This window comes from Panthera leo, chromosome F3 (genome assembly GCF_018350215.1).
Source record: "Panthera leo isolate Ple1 chromosome F3, P.leo_Ple1_pat1.1, whole genome shotgun sequence".
In the NCBI taxonomy this organism is placed as follows: domain Eukaryota; kingdom Metazoa; phylum Chordata; class Mammalia; order Carnivora; family Felidae; genus Panthera; species Panthera leo.
Window position 1 is genome coordinate 2,244,606 of NC_056696.1, and position 18,460 is coordinate 2,263,065.

An 18,460-nucleotide genomic window follows, 5' to 3' on the forward strand; every position below is an offset into this window, starting at 1 on the left:
AGGTCATGATCTCACGGCTCGTGATTTCGAGCCCCACATCGGGCTCTGTGCTGACGGCTCAGAGCCTGGAGCCTGTTTCAGATTCTGTGTCTCCCTCTCTCTCTCTGACCCTCCCCCGTTCATCCTCTGTCTCTCTCTGTCTCAAAAGTAAATAAACGTTAAAAAAAAAAAATTAAAAAAAAAAAAAGATGCAGGAGTGAGCAAATCCACCATGATATTTACAACATTAGTAACTCTGGGGACAAGAAGAGAAGATGACAAAGAAGCAGTCTTTAACCAGCGTGACTCTACGGGGAGGAGAGTGTGCGCCATGGGCTGGGAGGCTGGTCCCATAGCGACAGTCGGACGCAGAGACAGACGACAGGAACAGAAGACGTTTTTGATCGTTGTCCTTTCTGGCCTCACTCACGGAAATGCGTCCTCACGCGGTCATCCCGCAGACGAGGCGGCCGGGAAGCGGAGGACCTCGTGAGGTTCGTACGTGAACCGGACGGGTGTCTGCAGGAGGAATGTTCTAAGCAGGAGAGATGGAAAGCGCCAAAGTCCAAAAGCAGAAATGTGCTTCCTGGGTTTCAGGAGCTGCTGACGCCACGATGGCTGCGGCCTGTGAGCGCGAGGGGGTGGCTGGAATCGGCATGGGACGGGAGCCGCGCCCGGGCCTCCCCAGCGTCACCCTCCCTGTACCTCCCGACTTTGTCCCAGAAGTCCTGTTCTCTTGGCTTTTCTCCGGCAGATTCCCAGGAGAGCCCAGCTCGATTTCCAGTTGGCTCCTGAGCGCAGGGTGTGAAGGGGGCTGAGCCCACGGCTCCAGTGCCAGGCCTCCTGGGTTGGGACCCTGGCTTTGCCGCTTTCTACCTGTAGGGCCTCTCTGGGCCTCGGTTTCCCTCTTGTGCAGCGGGGATCACAGGTTGGATGAGTGGAAACGTGAAGTGCTCAGAATGGAGTCTGGCTTGAGGCAGGTGCTAAGCCACTTCAATGCTGACAGGTGTCCTTGGACCCAACGGCACCCCCCCCCATAGTAGCTCAAACAAACTCCCTTCCCCGGGATTCCTTCCTTGTGTCTTGCGGGGGGCAGGAGGGGGGGTGTTTGTCTGTCTAGGATTCTCCCTTGTGATGTTGCTAAGGCGCATGTCTTCGACCCCAGTGCCAGATAACGGGGGAGCCTTGTGGCACGATCGTTGTTGCTGCTCTTAGGAAGTGCAGCAGAGGCGCCCCACGGAGACCAGTCCAGTCCGTTCTCCTTCCTCACAGCTGTTCCCAGCATCTGAGTGCAAACAACGGCCCGGTGACAGCATGGTCCTTTGCCAGCTAGCAATGTCCCCGCTAGGAGGGAGATAGGAGAAGGTGCAGATTGCAGCAGTAATGAACCTCTAAAGCAGATTGTCAGTGTCAGTAGGTCTCACTTGGAATCGGGCATTTGTTTCCGGAAGGTGACATGTAGGCGGAACTGTAGTCAAGTCAATCTGTTTTCCCTTTAATTTACATTAAAATTTTAGAGATAATACATTTCATCTCAATTTGGCTACATTCCTGTGATGTTTGCTTTAAAAAGAGGCAGGGACTCCTGGACTGAGTGACCGACTCTTGATTTCAGCTCAGATCGTGATCTCGCGGTTCGTGAGTTCAATCCCTGCATCAGTCAACACAGAGCCTCCTCAGGATTCTCTCTCCCTCTCTCTTGGCCCCTTTCTGCTCGTGCTCACTCGCTGTCTCTCTCTCTCAAAGTAAATAAATAAATAAACTTAAAAAAAAAAAAGAGCCAAACACAGGCAAAACTGAGGAAAAGCTTGTTTTTGGAGCTCTCATTTCTCCTCTGTGGACCTTGTCTCTCTCTCGCTAGTTCCTCTGTTATGATCATTCTCCTTATTTCAAAAAAGCCATACTGAGAATCCCAGAAAAGCAATCTGATAAATTAGTTCTAAACACAGTGTTAATGACTTAATTAGTCAGTTCTGAAAAATATCTGCATTTTAAAAGGAGACTGTAAAAGAACAAAGGTGAATCTAAATGAATGAATCTCTAATGATGAAATTTAAGGCAGGGCGGCCTTCCCGGTGACCCCTGCAGACAGTGTTGCACTCGTAAAGCTGGCTTCGTTGCCTGCCTTCTTTTGGGAAGTGTGTATGGCTTCGTGCGGGGGAGACCCATTACCACGGGGGGACCTGCCCTTTTGTTCCCGAGTCCCAAAGGCTGTCGCATAGCAACCACACCTGGTGGCTTTTCGGCGAAACTCGCTTCTTGTGACTGTCATCCTGACCCCTGGCTCTCCAGAGTGTCGCCTTCCCGCTACTCGGACTAGGACACAGCGAGAGGCGGCCTCCGGTGTTCCGGTAATCACATCATTAACCACCCGAGAGACGCCCCCTCCCGCATATGGTGTTGTTTCCGTGACTTTACGATAGGAGCCCGAGATCAGGATGAAGAGAAGTCAGACGACGCATTTGAGGGGAGGGGTGTGCTGGTCTCGTCACGTCGTCACTAGCACATCGACGCTGGGACGGAACGGGAGGCCTCCGACTCCAAGGAACTGTGCCCTGAGTGCGTTCATAGTGACAAGAACTGCCCTCTCTCCCTCACTGTTCTGCATGTTCAGGTTTTATCATTTCGTCTTCCTAAAGCAAAGATACCCACATTCAACAGACCCCCCCTGTTTAAAGATCCCCAAGGGTGAAATCACACGACCGTGCCTGTTCAGTATCTGTGCGTAGTGACCTCGTGGTTTCCCGCCCGCTGCAGGGTGTACACGCGGCCTCCCTCCCTCGTGCTGATGGTCATGAACGCTGTGTGCATTCTTCTGCAGAAGAAACCCAACTGGGCCTCGGCAAAGCTGCTGCTTTCTCAAACCGGTTTCCTAAAAAAACTGATTAACCTGGACAGGGACAGCATCCCCGACGAGGTAAGAGAGTCGGTGCCTAATTAGTGCGTAATTAACGCACTCCACCCCTTGGTCCCCAGTGTGGAACTTGGACCCGTGCGCTCCAACTGGAAGGCGGTGGTGCAGCAGGCCCCACGCCCACACGCGGCGGGGTCGCCGGGAGCGTCGGGGACAGCAGCCCGCCGCGCCGCCCACGTTGGAAAACGCCTCCACCGAGAATCTCTGTAAGGAGCGGGGAGGCCACCGGTGGGAGAAGGTCTCTCTCGGGGGATCGCACCACACCAGGTAACGGCAAGGAGCGATTCAAGCGTCTGAGATTTTTTTTGTTTGAGATACAGTCGGCATGTAACGTTGTATGGGTTTCAGGTGTGCAGCATTCGGTGTCTGTTCCCGGAATGATCACCACAGCACATGTGCTTATCATCTGTCCCCCTCATAGCTACAAATGTTTTTTCTTAGGATGATAGATGATAACTTGTAAGATCTACTCGGTAACAACCCTCAAATGTACAACACGGTATTGTTAACTATAGTCATCGTGCCATGCATTACATCCCCAGGACTTATTTATCTCTCCTAACTGGCAGTAGGCACCTTTTGACCCCTTTCACCACCCCTCACCCCCACCTCTGGCGGCCACCGGTCCACTCTCTGTGTCTGTGAGTTCAGTGTTTTGTTTCAGATTCCACATCTAAGTGAGGTCGTCTTTCTCTGTCTTATTTCACTTAGTGTAATGCCCTCAAGGCCCATCCGTGTTGCCACACTGGGAGGATTTCCTTCTTTATTACGGCTGAATAATACTGCATTGTGTGTGTGTGTGTGTGTGTGTGTGTGTGTGTGTGTGTATCGCATTATATATGTGTGTGTGTGGATATATATCACATTATATATTTGTGTGTATGTATATATATCACATTATATGTGTGTATATATATATCACACTACGTGTATGTGTGTGTATACATATATCACATATGTGTGTGTATATATATCACATATATGTGTCTGTGTGTATGTATATCACATTATATACGTATGTGTATATATATATCATTATATATATATATATATCATTATATATGTGTGTTATGTATATATATGTCACATAATATATGTGTGTGTGTATATATATATATTGCATTATATGTGTGTATATATTGTATTATGTGTGTGTGTATATATATATATCTCACATTATATATGTGCATGTGTTATATGTATATCACATTATTAGTGTGTGTATATATATCACATTATATGTGTGTTTTATATATATATCACGTTATATATGTGTGTGTGTGTATATATGTGTCACATTATGTATGTGTGTGTAGATATATCTCACAATATATATTTGTGTGTATGTATATATATATCATATTATATGTGTATATGTTATATATATCACATATGTGTGTATATATATCACATTATATATGTGTGCATATATATTATATCATATTAATTACATGTATGTGTGTATAGATATGTATTATGTTATATATGTGTGCGTATGTATATCTGTATCATGTTAGATACATTGTGTTATATATATATACATTATATGTGTGTGTATATATATATATCACATTATATGTATATGTATATATATCACATTATATATATGTGTGTGTATATATATCACATTAATTATGTGTATGTGTGTGTATATATATTACATTATATATGTGTGTGTATGTATATATATGTATATCACATTATATGTTGTGTTACATATATATCACATTATATGTGGGTGTATATATATAACATTATAAGTGTGTGTGTATGTATATCACATTATATATGAGTGTGTGTATACATATCACATTATATATGTGTGTATATATATATCACATCATATATGTGTGTGTATGTATATATATCACATTATGTGTGTGTGTGTATGTATAACATTATAAGTGTGTATGTATATCATATTATATATGAGTGTGTGTATACATATCACATTGTATATGTGTGTGTATATATATATATCACATCATATATGTGTGTGTATATATGTGTCACATTATATAGGTGTGTGTATGTACACATCACATTGTATATGTGTGTGCGTATTTTTTCTTTATGTGTTCATCCTTCAGTGGACGCTTAGTTGGCTCCCATGTCTTAGTTGTTGTAAATAGCGCTTCAGTGAGCATAGGAATACATGTACCTTCGCAAGTTCGTGTTTTTGTTTCTTTTAGGTAAATGCCCAGAAGCAGCACTGCTGGACCATATGGTAGTTCTGTTTTCAGTGTCATTGAGGAGCCTCCGTACTTTCTTCCATGATGGCTGCCCCAGTTTACATTCCCACCACCGGTGCACAAACGTTCTCTTTTCTCTACACCCTGCCAACACCTGCTGTGTCTTGTCTTTTTGCTACTGGCCATTCTGAAAGGTGTGGAGTGGTATCTCATTGTGGTTCTGATTTGCACTCCCCTGATGAGGAGTGACGTTGAGCATGTTTTCGCGTGTCTGTTGGCCATCTATGCGTCTTCTTTTAGAAAAATGTCTATTCAGATCCTCTGCCCATTTTTTAATCAGGTTGGGTTTGGGTTTTATTTATTTCTGTTTTTTGTTTTTGTTTGTTTTTGGTGCATTTTGTTTTTGTTTTTGTTTTTGTTTTTTGCTATTGAGTTGTATGAGTTTTTCATGTATGTTGGATATTAACCCTTTATCACCATATGTGGTTTGCAAATATTTTCTCCCTCTGCGTAGGTTGCTTTATCATTTTGCTGATGGTTCTCTTTATTGTGCAGAAGCTTTTTAGTCTGATGTAGTCATATTTATTTATTTTTGCTTTTGTTGCCTCTGTTTTTGGTGTCAAATCCAAAGTCATTGCCAAAATCGATGTCAAGGAGCTCACCACCTGTGTTTTCTTCCAGGAGTGTTATGGCTTCAGGTCTACCTCCAAGTCTTTAATCCATTTTGAGTTATTTCTGGGTGTGATGTGAGATAGGGGTCCAGCTTCCTTCTTTCACATGTGGCTGTGCAGTTTTCCCAACATCATTTATTGTACAGATTGTCCTTTCCCCGTCATATATTCTTGGCTCCTTTGACGTAAATGAATCAACTGTATATATGCACGGGCTCATTTCTAGGCTCTCTGCTCTGTTCCATCGACCTGTGTGTCTGTTTTATGCGAGTACCACACTGTTCTGATCACTGTAGCTCTGCAACACAGTTCGAAATCAGGAAGTGTGACGCCTCTAGCCTCGTTCTCCTTTTTCAAGACTTTTGGGCTATTTGGGGTTTTTTGTGGGTCCGTATACATTTTAGGATTATTTGTCCTATTTTTGTGAAAAATGCTATTGGAATTTTGATAGGGATTGCATTCGATCTGTAGATTGCTTTGGGTATTACAGACATTTTAACAATATTCTTTCAATTGGTGAGTATAAAGTATCTTTTGACTTACTGTGTCTTCCTCAGTTTCCTTCATCCGTGCCTTATAGTTTTCAGGGTACTGGAAGGTCTGTCACCTCCTTGGTTAAATTTATTTCTAAGTATTTTATTCTTTTTTTTTAATGTTTATTTTTGAGAAAGAAAGCGTGTGAGCAAGCATGAGTGGGGGAGGAGCAGAGAGAGAGGAAGACAGAGAATCTGAAGCAGGCTCCAGGCTCTGAGTTGTCAGCACAAAGCCTGATGTGGGGCTTGACCCCCAAACCATGAGATCATGACCTGAGCCAAAGTTGGATACTCAACCGACTGAGCCACCCAGGTGCCCCAAGATATTTTCTTTTTGATGCAACCACAAATGGGATTGTTTTCATAATCTCTCTTTCTGATGGTCCATTGTTGACGTAGAGAAATGCAGCTGAATCTTATATATTGATTTTGTATCTTGCAACTGTAATGAATTTATTTCTTCTAACAGTTTTTGGATGGAGTCTTTAGAGCCTTCCACATGTAATATCACATCCTCTGTAATGGTGACAGTTTTATTTATTCTTTTCCGATTTGGATGACTTTCATCTCTTTCTTGCCCAGTTGCTCTGGCTAGGACTCCCAATACTGTGGGAGGAAGCATCCTTCTCCTGTTTCTGATCTTAGAAGAAAAGCTTTCAGCTTCTCACTACTAAGTACGATGTTAACTGGGGGCTTGTAATGTGCAGTCTTTATTATGTTGAGGTGTATTCTGGCTATACCCAGTTTGTTGAGAGTTTTTTCATGAATGGATATTGAAGTTAGTCAAATGCTGCTTCTGCATCTATTGAGATGATAGTATGATTTTTATGCTTCGCTTTCTTAATGCGGTGTATCGCATTGATTGATGTTGGACCATCCTTGCCCTTGGGAGTAAATCCCACTTGATCATGGTTTATGGTACTTTTAGTGTAATAGTGAATTCAGTTTCCTAATATTTTGTTGAGGATTTTTGCATCATTGTTCATCAGGGATATTGGTCTTTAATTTTCCTTTTTTGCAGCATCCTTGTCTGGTTTTGGTATCAGGGTAATACTGGCCTCATAGAGTGAGTTTGGATGTGTTTCTTCCCTTTCTGCTTTTTGGAAGCCTTTGAGAAGGATTGATATTAATTCTCTTTAACATTTGGTAGAATCCACCACTGAAGCCAACTGGTCTTGGACTTGTTTGTTGGGAGGTTTTTCACCTCTCATGCAGTCTCCTTACCAATAATTATTCTGTCCAGATTTTCTATTTCTTCATGATTCAGTTTTGGTAAGCTGTATGATTTTAGGAATCTGCCCATTTCTTTTAAATCGTCCTATTTGTTGGTGTGTAATTGTTCATAGCAGTCTCTTGTGACCCACTTGTACTTCTGTGGTATCAGTTGTGATGTCTCTTTTGTTTCTCCCTTTATTCTCTGGGCACTCTCTCTTTTTCTCTTGGGGAGTTAGCTATAGGTTTTTCAATTTTGTTTGTTTTTCCGAAAAAACCAACCCTTAGATTCATTGATCTTCGCCATTGCTTTCTCAGTCTCTATGTCGTTTATTTCTGCTCTCGTTCCTGTTGTTTCTTCCTTCTACTAACTTTGGACTCCACTCGTTCTTCTTCTGCTAGTTTTTGGGGGTGTGTTGAATTACAAGACTGACCCTCAGGTCGAAGCAAACAGGCCTCTTTCACTGAAAGGCTGGAAACTTTTCAGTCGCCCTCCTGGGTGCTGGGCCCTGGGGTGGGTGAGTCTGCACCAGCCCTCTCAGGACTGTTTCTCAGCTCACTGTGGCCTTGTGGGTCTCATGAATAGAAGCCCTATGGATTTGCAAAACTAGGTGTTTCCAGTATCTTCTCTCAGGTGCAGGTCTAAAAAGTTGAGGTGCAGGGGTGCCCAGGTAGCTCAGTCGGGTTCGGTGTTGCAGCTCAGTTCAGGTCATTGTCCCCCAATTCATGGGTTCGAGCCCTGCCTTGGGCTGCATGCTGACAGCTCAGAACCTGGAACCTGCTTCGGATTCTGTGTGTGTCTCTCTCTGCCCCTCCCCGACTTGTGTGTTCTCTCTCTGTGTCTCTCAAAAATAAATAAACATTAAAACAGTTTTTTTAATTTAAAAAGTTGAGGTGCCAGATGTGGGGTTCAAGCCCTCTACTCTTCAGAGAGAAGCTTGGGCTGCTGAGTTCCCTCCCGATTGTGGGTTACTGTGCCAGGAGTGGAGGTTACGGCGAGATTGCGTCTTAGCTCCTCCTGCCCATTTCGAGGGTGTCTCAGAACATCCACCCGATGTCTGTGGGTCGTTCAGGTCGTGTCTGGGTTCCTTTTGGAGATAACTGTTCTGTGTGTAGTTCCCGGTGTGTCCGTGGGAGGGGACGAGTGTGGGATCCTCCTGCATCGCCATCTTGAACTAGATCCCTGAGATTTATTTTTATTTGCTCAACAAATATTCATAGAACAGCATGTGCCAGAAACTCTTATGCACACTTAAAAAATATTAGTTCATGCTTGAGGAGATGGGGGACAGACTGGGGCATAGAGCAAATTGAAGAAAATAAGGTAGTCTGGATGCCTAGTGAAGGGCTTTGCTGGAGTAGGTTGAATTCAGAAGAATATAGATTTCCTGTAGGATTCCAGGAGCATGAGAACAGGGCCAAGGCCTGCAAGCATCGGGCTCAGGGCCCCGGGCAGGTGGGAGGCCGTGCTGGGCGGGTGAGTCTTCGGGGAGCAGCCTGGTGGAGTAGCTTCCTTCCAGGGGACACAAGAGACATTATGCTAGGTCACAGGAGCCACCCGTTCCTTTATACGTAATAGGGAAGCCAGACATCCAAGAGCTCGTTTCGCAGTTAATTACTTACTTAGAATGATGACCTGGCTATTGGGATGTAGGGCCCTGTATGAACAAGGTGAATTGTTTAGCAGGGTGTTAATGTTGACGTCCGTATTATTCATGAATTAACGTAACAGCTGCTCACTCTCCGAAGCGTTCTTGCCAAAAGGATTCCCTGTGGTTTAAACAGATCTTTCAAGCTAAAATAATAGCTCACCTAAAGAAGTTGTCAAAAGCATGACAGTGTCCGAAGCAATAATGAGAACGCCAGTAGTAATCCGATAATGGGCCACCGGCCATCTAAATTATTTAGCAAAACGGTTCTGTCCTACAAGAGGGGAAATGCCTGGCTGGAAAGGAAGACAAAAGGACTGTCAGTCTAAGAAAGATTTTCTTCCGGTTCTGGCTCCCCAAAGTAGATGAGAAATAGTATGTGCCCACCTCGGAACAAGGAGTACCATGGAGCTGAGGTGGCTCTCTTGGCACGTGACACGGATGAGCGAGAGAGTGTCCTCAGTGAGCCTCCGTGTCCCCCCGGCCGCACCGCCACCCCTGACTAGACAGACCTTTAAATAGGCACCGTGCCCGGCGGATGTGCCTCTCGGGCAGCAGAAGCTGCGGGCAGGGTCCTGCTCCCTGACGCCTCAGGTGCACAAGGAGGCTTCAGACCTTGCAAGCTGGAGGAAGTTAACCTGGTGTACTTCTGTTTTAAAACGGAGTTCCCGGGACGGCCGGGGGGCTCAGTTAAGTGTCCGACTCTCGATTTCGGCTCAGGTCATGATCTCATGGTTCCTGGGATCGAGCCCTGTGTTGGGCTCTGCACTGACAGCTCAGAGCCTGCTTGAGACTCTCTCTCTCCCTCTCCCTGCCCCTCCCCCCCTTCCTCTCTCCTCTTTGTCTCTCTCTTAAAATAAGTAAATAAACTTAAAAAAATAAAACAAAGTTCCTTTTTAAACAGTACAGCAAAGCCACTGTGACAACAGTAGCAATAATCAGATGTTTACAGCAGCGACTTCCCCCTCCTCTGCTGCAGGGCCGTTGCACCCGCGGCTACGTGTCGTTAATTCCGCCACCGAAGAGTAGTTGAGTATTTCTCATACGAAATAAAATTTCACTTTCATGTGAACTGGGGGAAGAAAGCCTCAGCTCAGCACGTCTTTTTCTTGTGATACATGAATTGTGTTTTCTCTAGGTTTTCATGAAGCTGAAAAAAATTTTGCTCTTCCCTGATTTCAACCCAAACAAGATCGCCCTCGTTTCTATAGCCTGTTGCTCTATGTGCCAGTGGGTCATAGCTTTGAATAACTATCATCAAGTGCAGAAGGTACGCTCTTTCCCCGGAAATATCTAGAACAGCCCGGAAGGGACGCTTCCTCGTCCCAGAAGTAGCTCGTGCTTAACAGTGCTCACAGAATACCTCACGAGAACCACTTTCCTCAAAGACCCTATGCTGACGCCTGCAGATAGCAAGTGCATCTGTCGGGTTGTTTTATTTACGGCAGCTGTGCTGTTTTAGTTGTTTTAGTGTGTGTTAGTTACCATAGTGAGTTACTTCACACCCCTTTTGTGCACATCATTCCAGGAGAGGTTGTTATAAGAATTGACACAAATGCCTGCCAATCAAAAGCGACATTTTTAACGGCAAACTTGACCTTTTTGAACACTTAGGTGTGGTGACCTTCTTTTTCAGCTCGTGGGCCCCAAGCAGATCCAAGTGGCAGAAGCTCAACGTGTCCTAAAAATTGCACGACAGAGGCTGGCCGAAAAACAAAGAGGTTTGCAGCTGGTAAGGCATTATTTGCTTGTTAAACTTACAGCCGCTTTGTGAGACGACTCACCAAGAAGAGTCATTGTCCCAGGAGAGTTTACCAGTTCAGGAGAAAACGAGGATAACAAGGGTGGTGAAGAGATTAATTGTGGTTAAGTAAATAACACAGACACTATATGTAAGGTGCCATCACATAATAAGACGCTCAGTAATGCTAATTATTACTGTGTCCGTAGTATATTGACCCGTTTCACCGAACTTCTCCCAGGAGAGCTTTGTGACTTCAGTTTACCGAAGACTCGCCCAGTATCAACCTGTGTTCTTAAAAACTGTCCTTAACCACCTGTTTATATCAATTACTCTGTTGCTTTGTAAAGACATGGTTGTTTCTTTTTTTTTTTTTTTTTTTTTTTGATGTTTATTGTTGAGAGAGACAGAGTGTGAGCAAGGGAAGGGGCAGAGAGAGAGGGAGACACAGAATCTGAAGCAGGCTCCAGATTCTCAGCAGGCTCTGAGCTGTCAGCCCGGAGCCCCACGTGGGGCTCAAACTCACGAACCGTGAGATCATGACTTGAGCCGAAGTCGGACGCTTCACCGACTGAGCCACCCAGGGGCCCCAAGACATGGTTATTTCTTAAATGTCTTGGTTTTAAGCTAAAGTTGGGGTGTCATTATGAGAGCCAGGACTGAGGTCACCAGCCCTCGGACACACATCCTGAGAGTGGGTGAGGTGGCACCCTGCAGATGGCCACATAGCAGGGAATGTCTCCCAAACCCCTACATTTCAATGTGGTTATCTACACTTTAAAATCTGGGAATTTATTTAATGGGGCACCCGGGTGGTTCAGTCAGTTGAGCGTCCAACTTCAGCTCAGGTCATGATCTCACGTTTCGTGAGTTCGAGCCCCGCGTCAGGCTCTGTGCTGACAGCTCTGAGCCTGGAGCCTGCTTCAGATTCTGTGTCTCCCTCTCTCTGCCCCTCCCCTGCTGGCACTCTGTGTCTCTGTCTCTCTCTCTTTCTCTCTCTCAAAAATAAACATAAAAAATTTTTTTTAATTTAAATCTGGGTATTTATTTAAAATTTGAATTTCTGTCTTCTCCTGATTAATTCAGAAGATCCGGCAGCCCTGGGCCGGCATGCTCACCAGGCGATAATGAGCCCCCAAGTCACGTCAGGCATTTCTGTCACCTGCTTGGCCCCCTGGGCATTTCTTGTAAACCCAAATATGTATATAAAGTGTTGGACATTTTTGAAGGAAATTATTAATTTTTTTTCTTTATGTGGATAAGTCATTTTATTGCTAATATTTTTTTGCAGGTTATGACCTACCTATATAGTAATATTTAGATATGTGTGGATAATAGCTGACATCTATGGTGTGTGTGCAATATGTTGCAAATACCATGCTGATGCTTTATACAGACTTGTCATTTAATCCTCAGGTCAGCTTTCAGAAGGTTTATAAGGGCGGTGTTTATAAGGGAGAAAACTAAATGGAAAGATTCAACATTTGTCCAGCATCTTTTTTTTAATGTTTTTATTTTTGAGAGAGAGAGAAGCGTGAACAGGGGAGAGGCAGAGACAGAGGGGGACAGAGGATCTGAAGCAGGCTCCACACTGACAGCAGAGATCCCGACGTGGGGCTCGAACTCATGAGCCATGAGATCGTGACCTGAGCTGAAGTCAGACACTCAGCTGACTCATGCCCCCAGGCGCCCTATTTGTCCAACATCTTGAGCCTCTAAGCGGTGCCCACGCTCTAACCCAGGCCGTCTCACTCAAACCCACACACTGACCTCCGACCCTACAAAACTCTCCTATGCAAGAGTGATATGGGAGGTATCCGGCAGCCATTGTGGCTCAGGCACCAACCAGGGAGCGCCAACTCTTGTCACAGAGCAGCTTCAGGTCCAGAGGCCACCAGAGAGGACTGACGGGGGGTAGAGGGCCAGGGTGGGCAGGGGTAGGGCCGACAGTGGGCTCTCCAGGGCATGAGGCAGTCCCGTTCAGTAACCACCACAGATATAGCTCGACATTTTAACAACCGGTGTGCCTACATCAGCCTAGTTCTGTCCCACACACAAGTTAATGATCCAGGAAAGGAAAAAGTCTGCTTCGGAACTTAAAGGAAAACAATTAGACGTTATACAACCCGGTAAGCAGGCAGCTCGAGAACAGATGCAGTCGAGTCTCGGACAGCACCGGTCCATCTACACAGATTTTTCCCCATAAATACCAGGACAGGCCTGTAAACGTATTTTTCTCTTCCTTATGGTTTTCCTAACGGCATTTTCTTTTTTCTACCTTGCCGTATTGTAAGAATATAGTCTGTAATACATGTGACATGCCGCGTGTGTGTTAATTGACTGTTACCAGTGAGGCTTCTGTTCAACAGCAAACTATTAGAAGAGAAGTTTTAGGGAGTCAAAAGTTTTACGTGGATTTTCAGTTGCATGGGGGGTCGGCACCCTAACCCCTGTGTTCAGGGCTCAGCTATAATTTTTAATTTAGCGTAAATGTCCATTTGGGCTTTTTTTCCAATAATTATTAGAAACACTATGTAAATAAATCTTAAAATGATGATGTGCCTGGTTTTCCAGGAAATTCTTAGTCACTAAAAGTCAATTAAGGAAAACTTGAGGGATGCCTGGGTAGCTCAGTTGGTTGAGCGTCCAACCCTTGATCTCGGTTCAGGTCATGACCTTATGGGTCATGAGTTTGGGCCCCGCGTTGGGTTCCGTGCTGACAGCGCGGACGGCCTGCTTGGGATTCTCTCTCCCCCACTCTCTCTTTGCCCGTGTCCTGCTTGTGCTCTCTCACTCTCTCAAAATAAATAAATAAACATTAAAAAAAAAAAAAAACTTGAAAGACTGAACAAGCAAAAATCAGAGATTTAAAGGGTCTGAGACAGAAGATGAGGAAAGAGAGGGATGAACAGAACAGTAAACTGATGAGACCCACAGACAGTGCAGGACACTCCACGCAGCAGCAGAACCCACGTTCTTCTCAAGTGCACATGGACGTTCTCCAGGGCAGACCCGACGTGAGGCCACAAAATGAGTCTTCATGGGTTTTAAAAGATCGATATTGTATCAAGTATCTTCTCGGACCGCATGGAACGAAGTTGAAGCCAACAACAGAGGAAAACTGGGAAATTCACAAATATGTGAAGATTTGTAATCTGTAAACAATAAACTCTTAAGCAATCCCTGGGCCAAAGAAGAAATCATAAGGCAAATTAGAAAATACTTAAAGGCGGGGCACCTGGGGGGCTCAGTCAGTTGGGCGTCCGACTTCGGCTCAAGTCATGATCTCGCTGTTCCCGAGTTTGAGCCCCACGTCGGGCTCTGTGCTGACGGCTCGGAGCCTGGAGCCTGCTTGGGATTCTGTGTTTCCCTCACTTTCTGCCCCTCCCCCGTTCATGTTCTGTCTCTATCTCAAAAATAAACATTAAAAAAAAATCTTAATAAATAAAATAAGGTTGCAAAATGCTAAATCAATATACAAAAATCAGTTGCATTTCTATAAACCAACAACAAACTATCCAAAAAAGAAATTAAGAAAACAATCATATTTACAATTGTGTCAAAAGAATAAAATGCCGAGGAATACATTTAACCAAGGAGGTGACCTATTTTCTGAAAATGTTAAGACACTGAAGAAAGAAAAGGAAGAAGACACAAATAAATGGAAAGATACTCCATGCTCATGGCTGGGAAGAATTAATATGGTAAAGCGCCCACACTACCCAAACCAAGCCTCAGATTGAATGCCACCCCTTGTCAAAATTCCAAGGCACTTTTCACAGAAATAGAACAAACAGTCCTAAAATATGTATGGAACTACGAAATTTATTACCTTTTGTCTTTTTGATGATGGCCATTCTAACAGGTGCAAGGTGGTGTCTCATTGTGGTTTTGTTTGATCAGCATTTCCCTGACGATGAATGATGTTGAACATCTTATCCTGCTGGCCTTTGTGTGTCTTCATTGGGAAAATGTCTGTTGAGTTCCTCAGCCCATTTTCCAATCAGATACTGTGGTTTTCTGTTATTGAATTGCAGGAGTTCTCTGGAGATTAGCCTCTTCTCCAACATATGGGTAGCAAAACTGTTCTCCCATTTTGTTAATTGTTCTTTCGTTTTGTTGATTGTTTATCTTGTTCTGCAGAAACTTTCGAGTTTGAGGTAGTCCCATGAATCAATTTTTGCTTTTGTTGTTTGTGGTGTTGGTGTTACGGCTAAAAAAAATCATTACCAAGTCCAATGTCGAGCAGTTTCTTGCCTACATTTTCTACTAGGAGTTTTATGGTATCAGTTCTATGGTACTTAGATTTATTTGGAGTTAATTTTTGTGAGTGGTGTAAGATATGAGTCTGCTTTCATTGTTCTGCGTGTTTTCCCAGCAGCATTTGTTGAAGAGACTGGCCTTTCCCCGTTGGGTGTTCTTGGCTCCCTTGTTGAGTTGCCAGATTTGCCAGATTTGATCCTGGGCTCTCTACTCTGTTCCACTGGTCTGTGTATCTATTTTATGCCAGTACCACACTGTTTTATTACTGTATAGAAATGCTACTGGTTTCTGTGTGTTGGTCTTACATCCTGCAACCTCACTAAAATCGTTGATTAGCTCTAACAGTTGTTTGGTTGAGTCTCTGGGATTTTATCACATCATTTGCAAATAGTGACATTTTTACTTATTCCTTTTTTTAAATTTTTTTAATCTTTACTTATTTTTGAGAGAGAGAGAGAGACAGCGTGTGAGCAGGGGAGGAACAGAGAGAAAGGGAGACACAGAATCGGAAGCAGGCTCCAGGCTCTGAGCTGTCAGCACAGAGCCTGACGCGGGGCTTGAACTCACGAACTGTGAGATATGACGTGAGCTGAAGTCGGACACTCAATCAACTGAGCCACCCAGGCGCCCCAACTTATTCCTTTCTGATTTAGGTGCTTTCTATTTGTTTGTCTTGCCTGGTTGCTCTAATCAGGACTTCCAGGACTACATTGAATAAGAATGGAGGGGGCGGGTATCCGTGTCTTGTTCCTGAGCTTAGAGGAAAAGCTCTCAGTTTCTCACCGTTGAGTATAACATTAGCTGTGGGTTTGTCATAACTGCTTTTTTTTTTTTTTTTTTTTTTTTAAATGTTTAGTTTTGAGAGAGAGAGAGAGTGAGTAGGGGAGGGTCAGAGAGAGAGGGAGACACAGAATCTGAAGCAGGCTCCAGGCTGAGCTGTCAGTACAGAGCCCAACATGGAGTTCAAACTCACAAACACCGAGATCATGACCTGAGCAAAATCAGATGCTTAACTGACTGAGCCACCCAGGCTCCCCTGTAACTGCCCTTTATCATCTTGAGGTTTGTTCCTTCTGTATCCAGTCTGTTGACAATTTTTATCATGAAAGTGTATTATGTTCTGTCAGATGCTTTTTCTGCATTTATTGTGATGATCATGTGATTTTGATCATTCTATTGATGTGATGTAAAACATGTACTGATTTGCACATGTTCAACTACCCTTGCATCCAGGGGTTAAATCCTTCATGGTCATGGTGTAACAAATCTTTTAATGTGTTTTTAAATCCAGTTTGCTAGTATTTTGTTGAGAATTTTTGTATCTATATCCATCGAGGATATTAGTCTGTAGTTTTATTTTTCAGGTCAGTTGCTTTATTATTCTGTAGTTTGGGATAAATAATTATGTTTCTGTATCTTTCTTGACTCTCTGTGTTGGTCTCTGTGCATTTGATAAAATAGCCACCCCTCCCTGTCCTGACAGAGTGGTCCAGAGGAGGGGATGAACCTCATCAGCCCAGCCTGAGCTCCTGGTTGTCTCTCACACCACTGCGACTGCCCAGGCAGCCTTGTGCGCTCTCAGCGGCTCCCCGTGTTCAGCGTGTGCCAAGATCTATCAATGTCCCAAAGAGGAGCATCTCAGTCAGCACTGAGGCTCATTGGAAGCCTGTGTAAATAGTTCTCTTCAGGGACAGCTTGGGAGATGGGTGTTTCTGTCTGCGTCCTCGGCACTGAGCCAATTAAGATCTGTTTCTTTGTTTATTATAGTTCTGTGGGACCCACAAATGCAAGAGCTGCTGGACACCAAAACCAGGTGCTCAAGTGGTATATCCTCTGGGCCACAGCCACCAAGGCCGGGATGCCATATATGTGCACAAGTTCCTTCCAGGGAGAGGGCAGAGACCTTGAGTGCGCCAAAGGGAGAAAGAATGTGGAGATGGTACCTACTGGTCCCCCCTAAATGTGCACTAAGCTAGAAGCCTAGCTTAGTGTGGCCTCAGGCCACAGCCTCATTCAGAGAGGCCTCTTTAAAGCAAAGCCTGGGAGGGAGGCATTTCTATCTCCGCCTTTGTGCTGCGTCCTGGGGGAACAGCCAGTCAGAAAGTATTTGTTTGCTATAGTCTAGCGGTCTCATGGATGCAGGCCCTCTTGGCTTTCAGAGCTAACTGTTCGGACTCCCATCCCTCAGGCAGAAGTCTTAAAAGTTGAGACACTAGGTGTTGGGCTCAAAACCTTTGCCTTCAGAGAGAAGTTGGGAGTTGGGAGTTCTCTCTTGTGTATCTCTTGCATATCGCTGTGCCAGGGGCGGGGTTGTGGTGAGAGTGTGTCTCAGCCTTCCATGTTTGGATGTGAGTACTTCTCGTTCGCCCAACGTATAGGAGTCGCTCCGCTGGTTTCCGAATCTCTTTCACGGGGAACAGCCCCATGTATGGCCGTAGGCTTGGTGTGGCCACAGGAGCAGGTGAGTTCAGATTCCTCATCTCACCATTTGGGACTGTGACTCCCTTTCACTTATTCTTGACTCGTGGTGTCTTCCATTTTGGTACGTACTCAATTCCCATGATCCTCACGATTTTTTGTGTATTTTTTATATTTTCACTCATTTACCCAACAAATACTTATTTATAATACTGTCTATTTGTTTTTATTATTATCAAGTAGTAGGCGAGAAAAAAATAAAGTCTAAATTTCAGTCAGAACCTTACTCACTGATACTCTCCATTCCCCTCCAGCTCACAACCATGGCCTTCATGAGAAGTGGCTAATATGTTAACTCACTGAACCCACACAAGTGTATTTGAAATGTATATATGTATATAAAATACTGACAGATACACTTAATACTTTAAAAGTGAGTGTAGTAGTTAACTCCACTGATTTTAAGCCCTTCACTGAGGTTTTCTCCTCACTGAGTTATATTCTGTCTCCCATTTTAAAAATAGGTCTCTTGTTCATCTGTGCCCTAGTATAAAAAAAAAGTTCGTAAAACTCTAGGGAACTTAGGGGAAATCAATAGCGCAAGAACATATTATATTACATGAACATTCATTTTAAAATGTTACCTTGGGGAGTACCTGGGTGGCTGAGTTGATTAAGGGTCCAACTCTTGATTTTGTCTCAGGTCGAATCTCATGGTCCATGTTTGAGCCCTACGTCCGGCTCTGCACTGACTGCACGCAGCCTGCTTGGGATTCTCTCTCTCCCTCGCTCTCTGCCCCTCCCCCATCCATGTGCGCATGCTTTCTCTCTCGACCTCTCTCAGAAATAAGTAAGCTTTTTAAAACACGTTACCTTGGGAACACAGTG

General features: G+C 44.4%; 1 protein-coding gene across 5 annotated transcripts in view; it reads left to right on the forward strand.

Annotated features, from left to right (window-relative positions):
- The window catches only part of DNAH14 (dynein axonemal heavy chain 14), a 407,059-nt gene that overhangs the window by 315,555 nt on the left and 73,044 nt on the right, over positions 1-18,460 (forward strand). For all 5 annotated transcript variants that reach the window (XM_042925989.1, XM_042925990.1, XM_042925991.1 and 2 more), the window contains 3 exons: positions 2,737-2,896; positions 10,289-10,420; positions 10,787-10,882. In XM_042925989.1, coding sequence (XP_042781923.1) covers positions 2,737-2,896; positions 10,289-10,420; positions 10,787-10,882 — 388 coding nt within the window. The remainder of the gene's footprint in view (positions 1-2,736; positions 2,897-10,288; positions 10,421-10,786; positions 10,883-18,460) is intronic.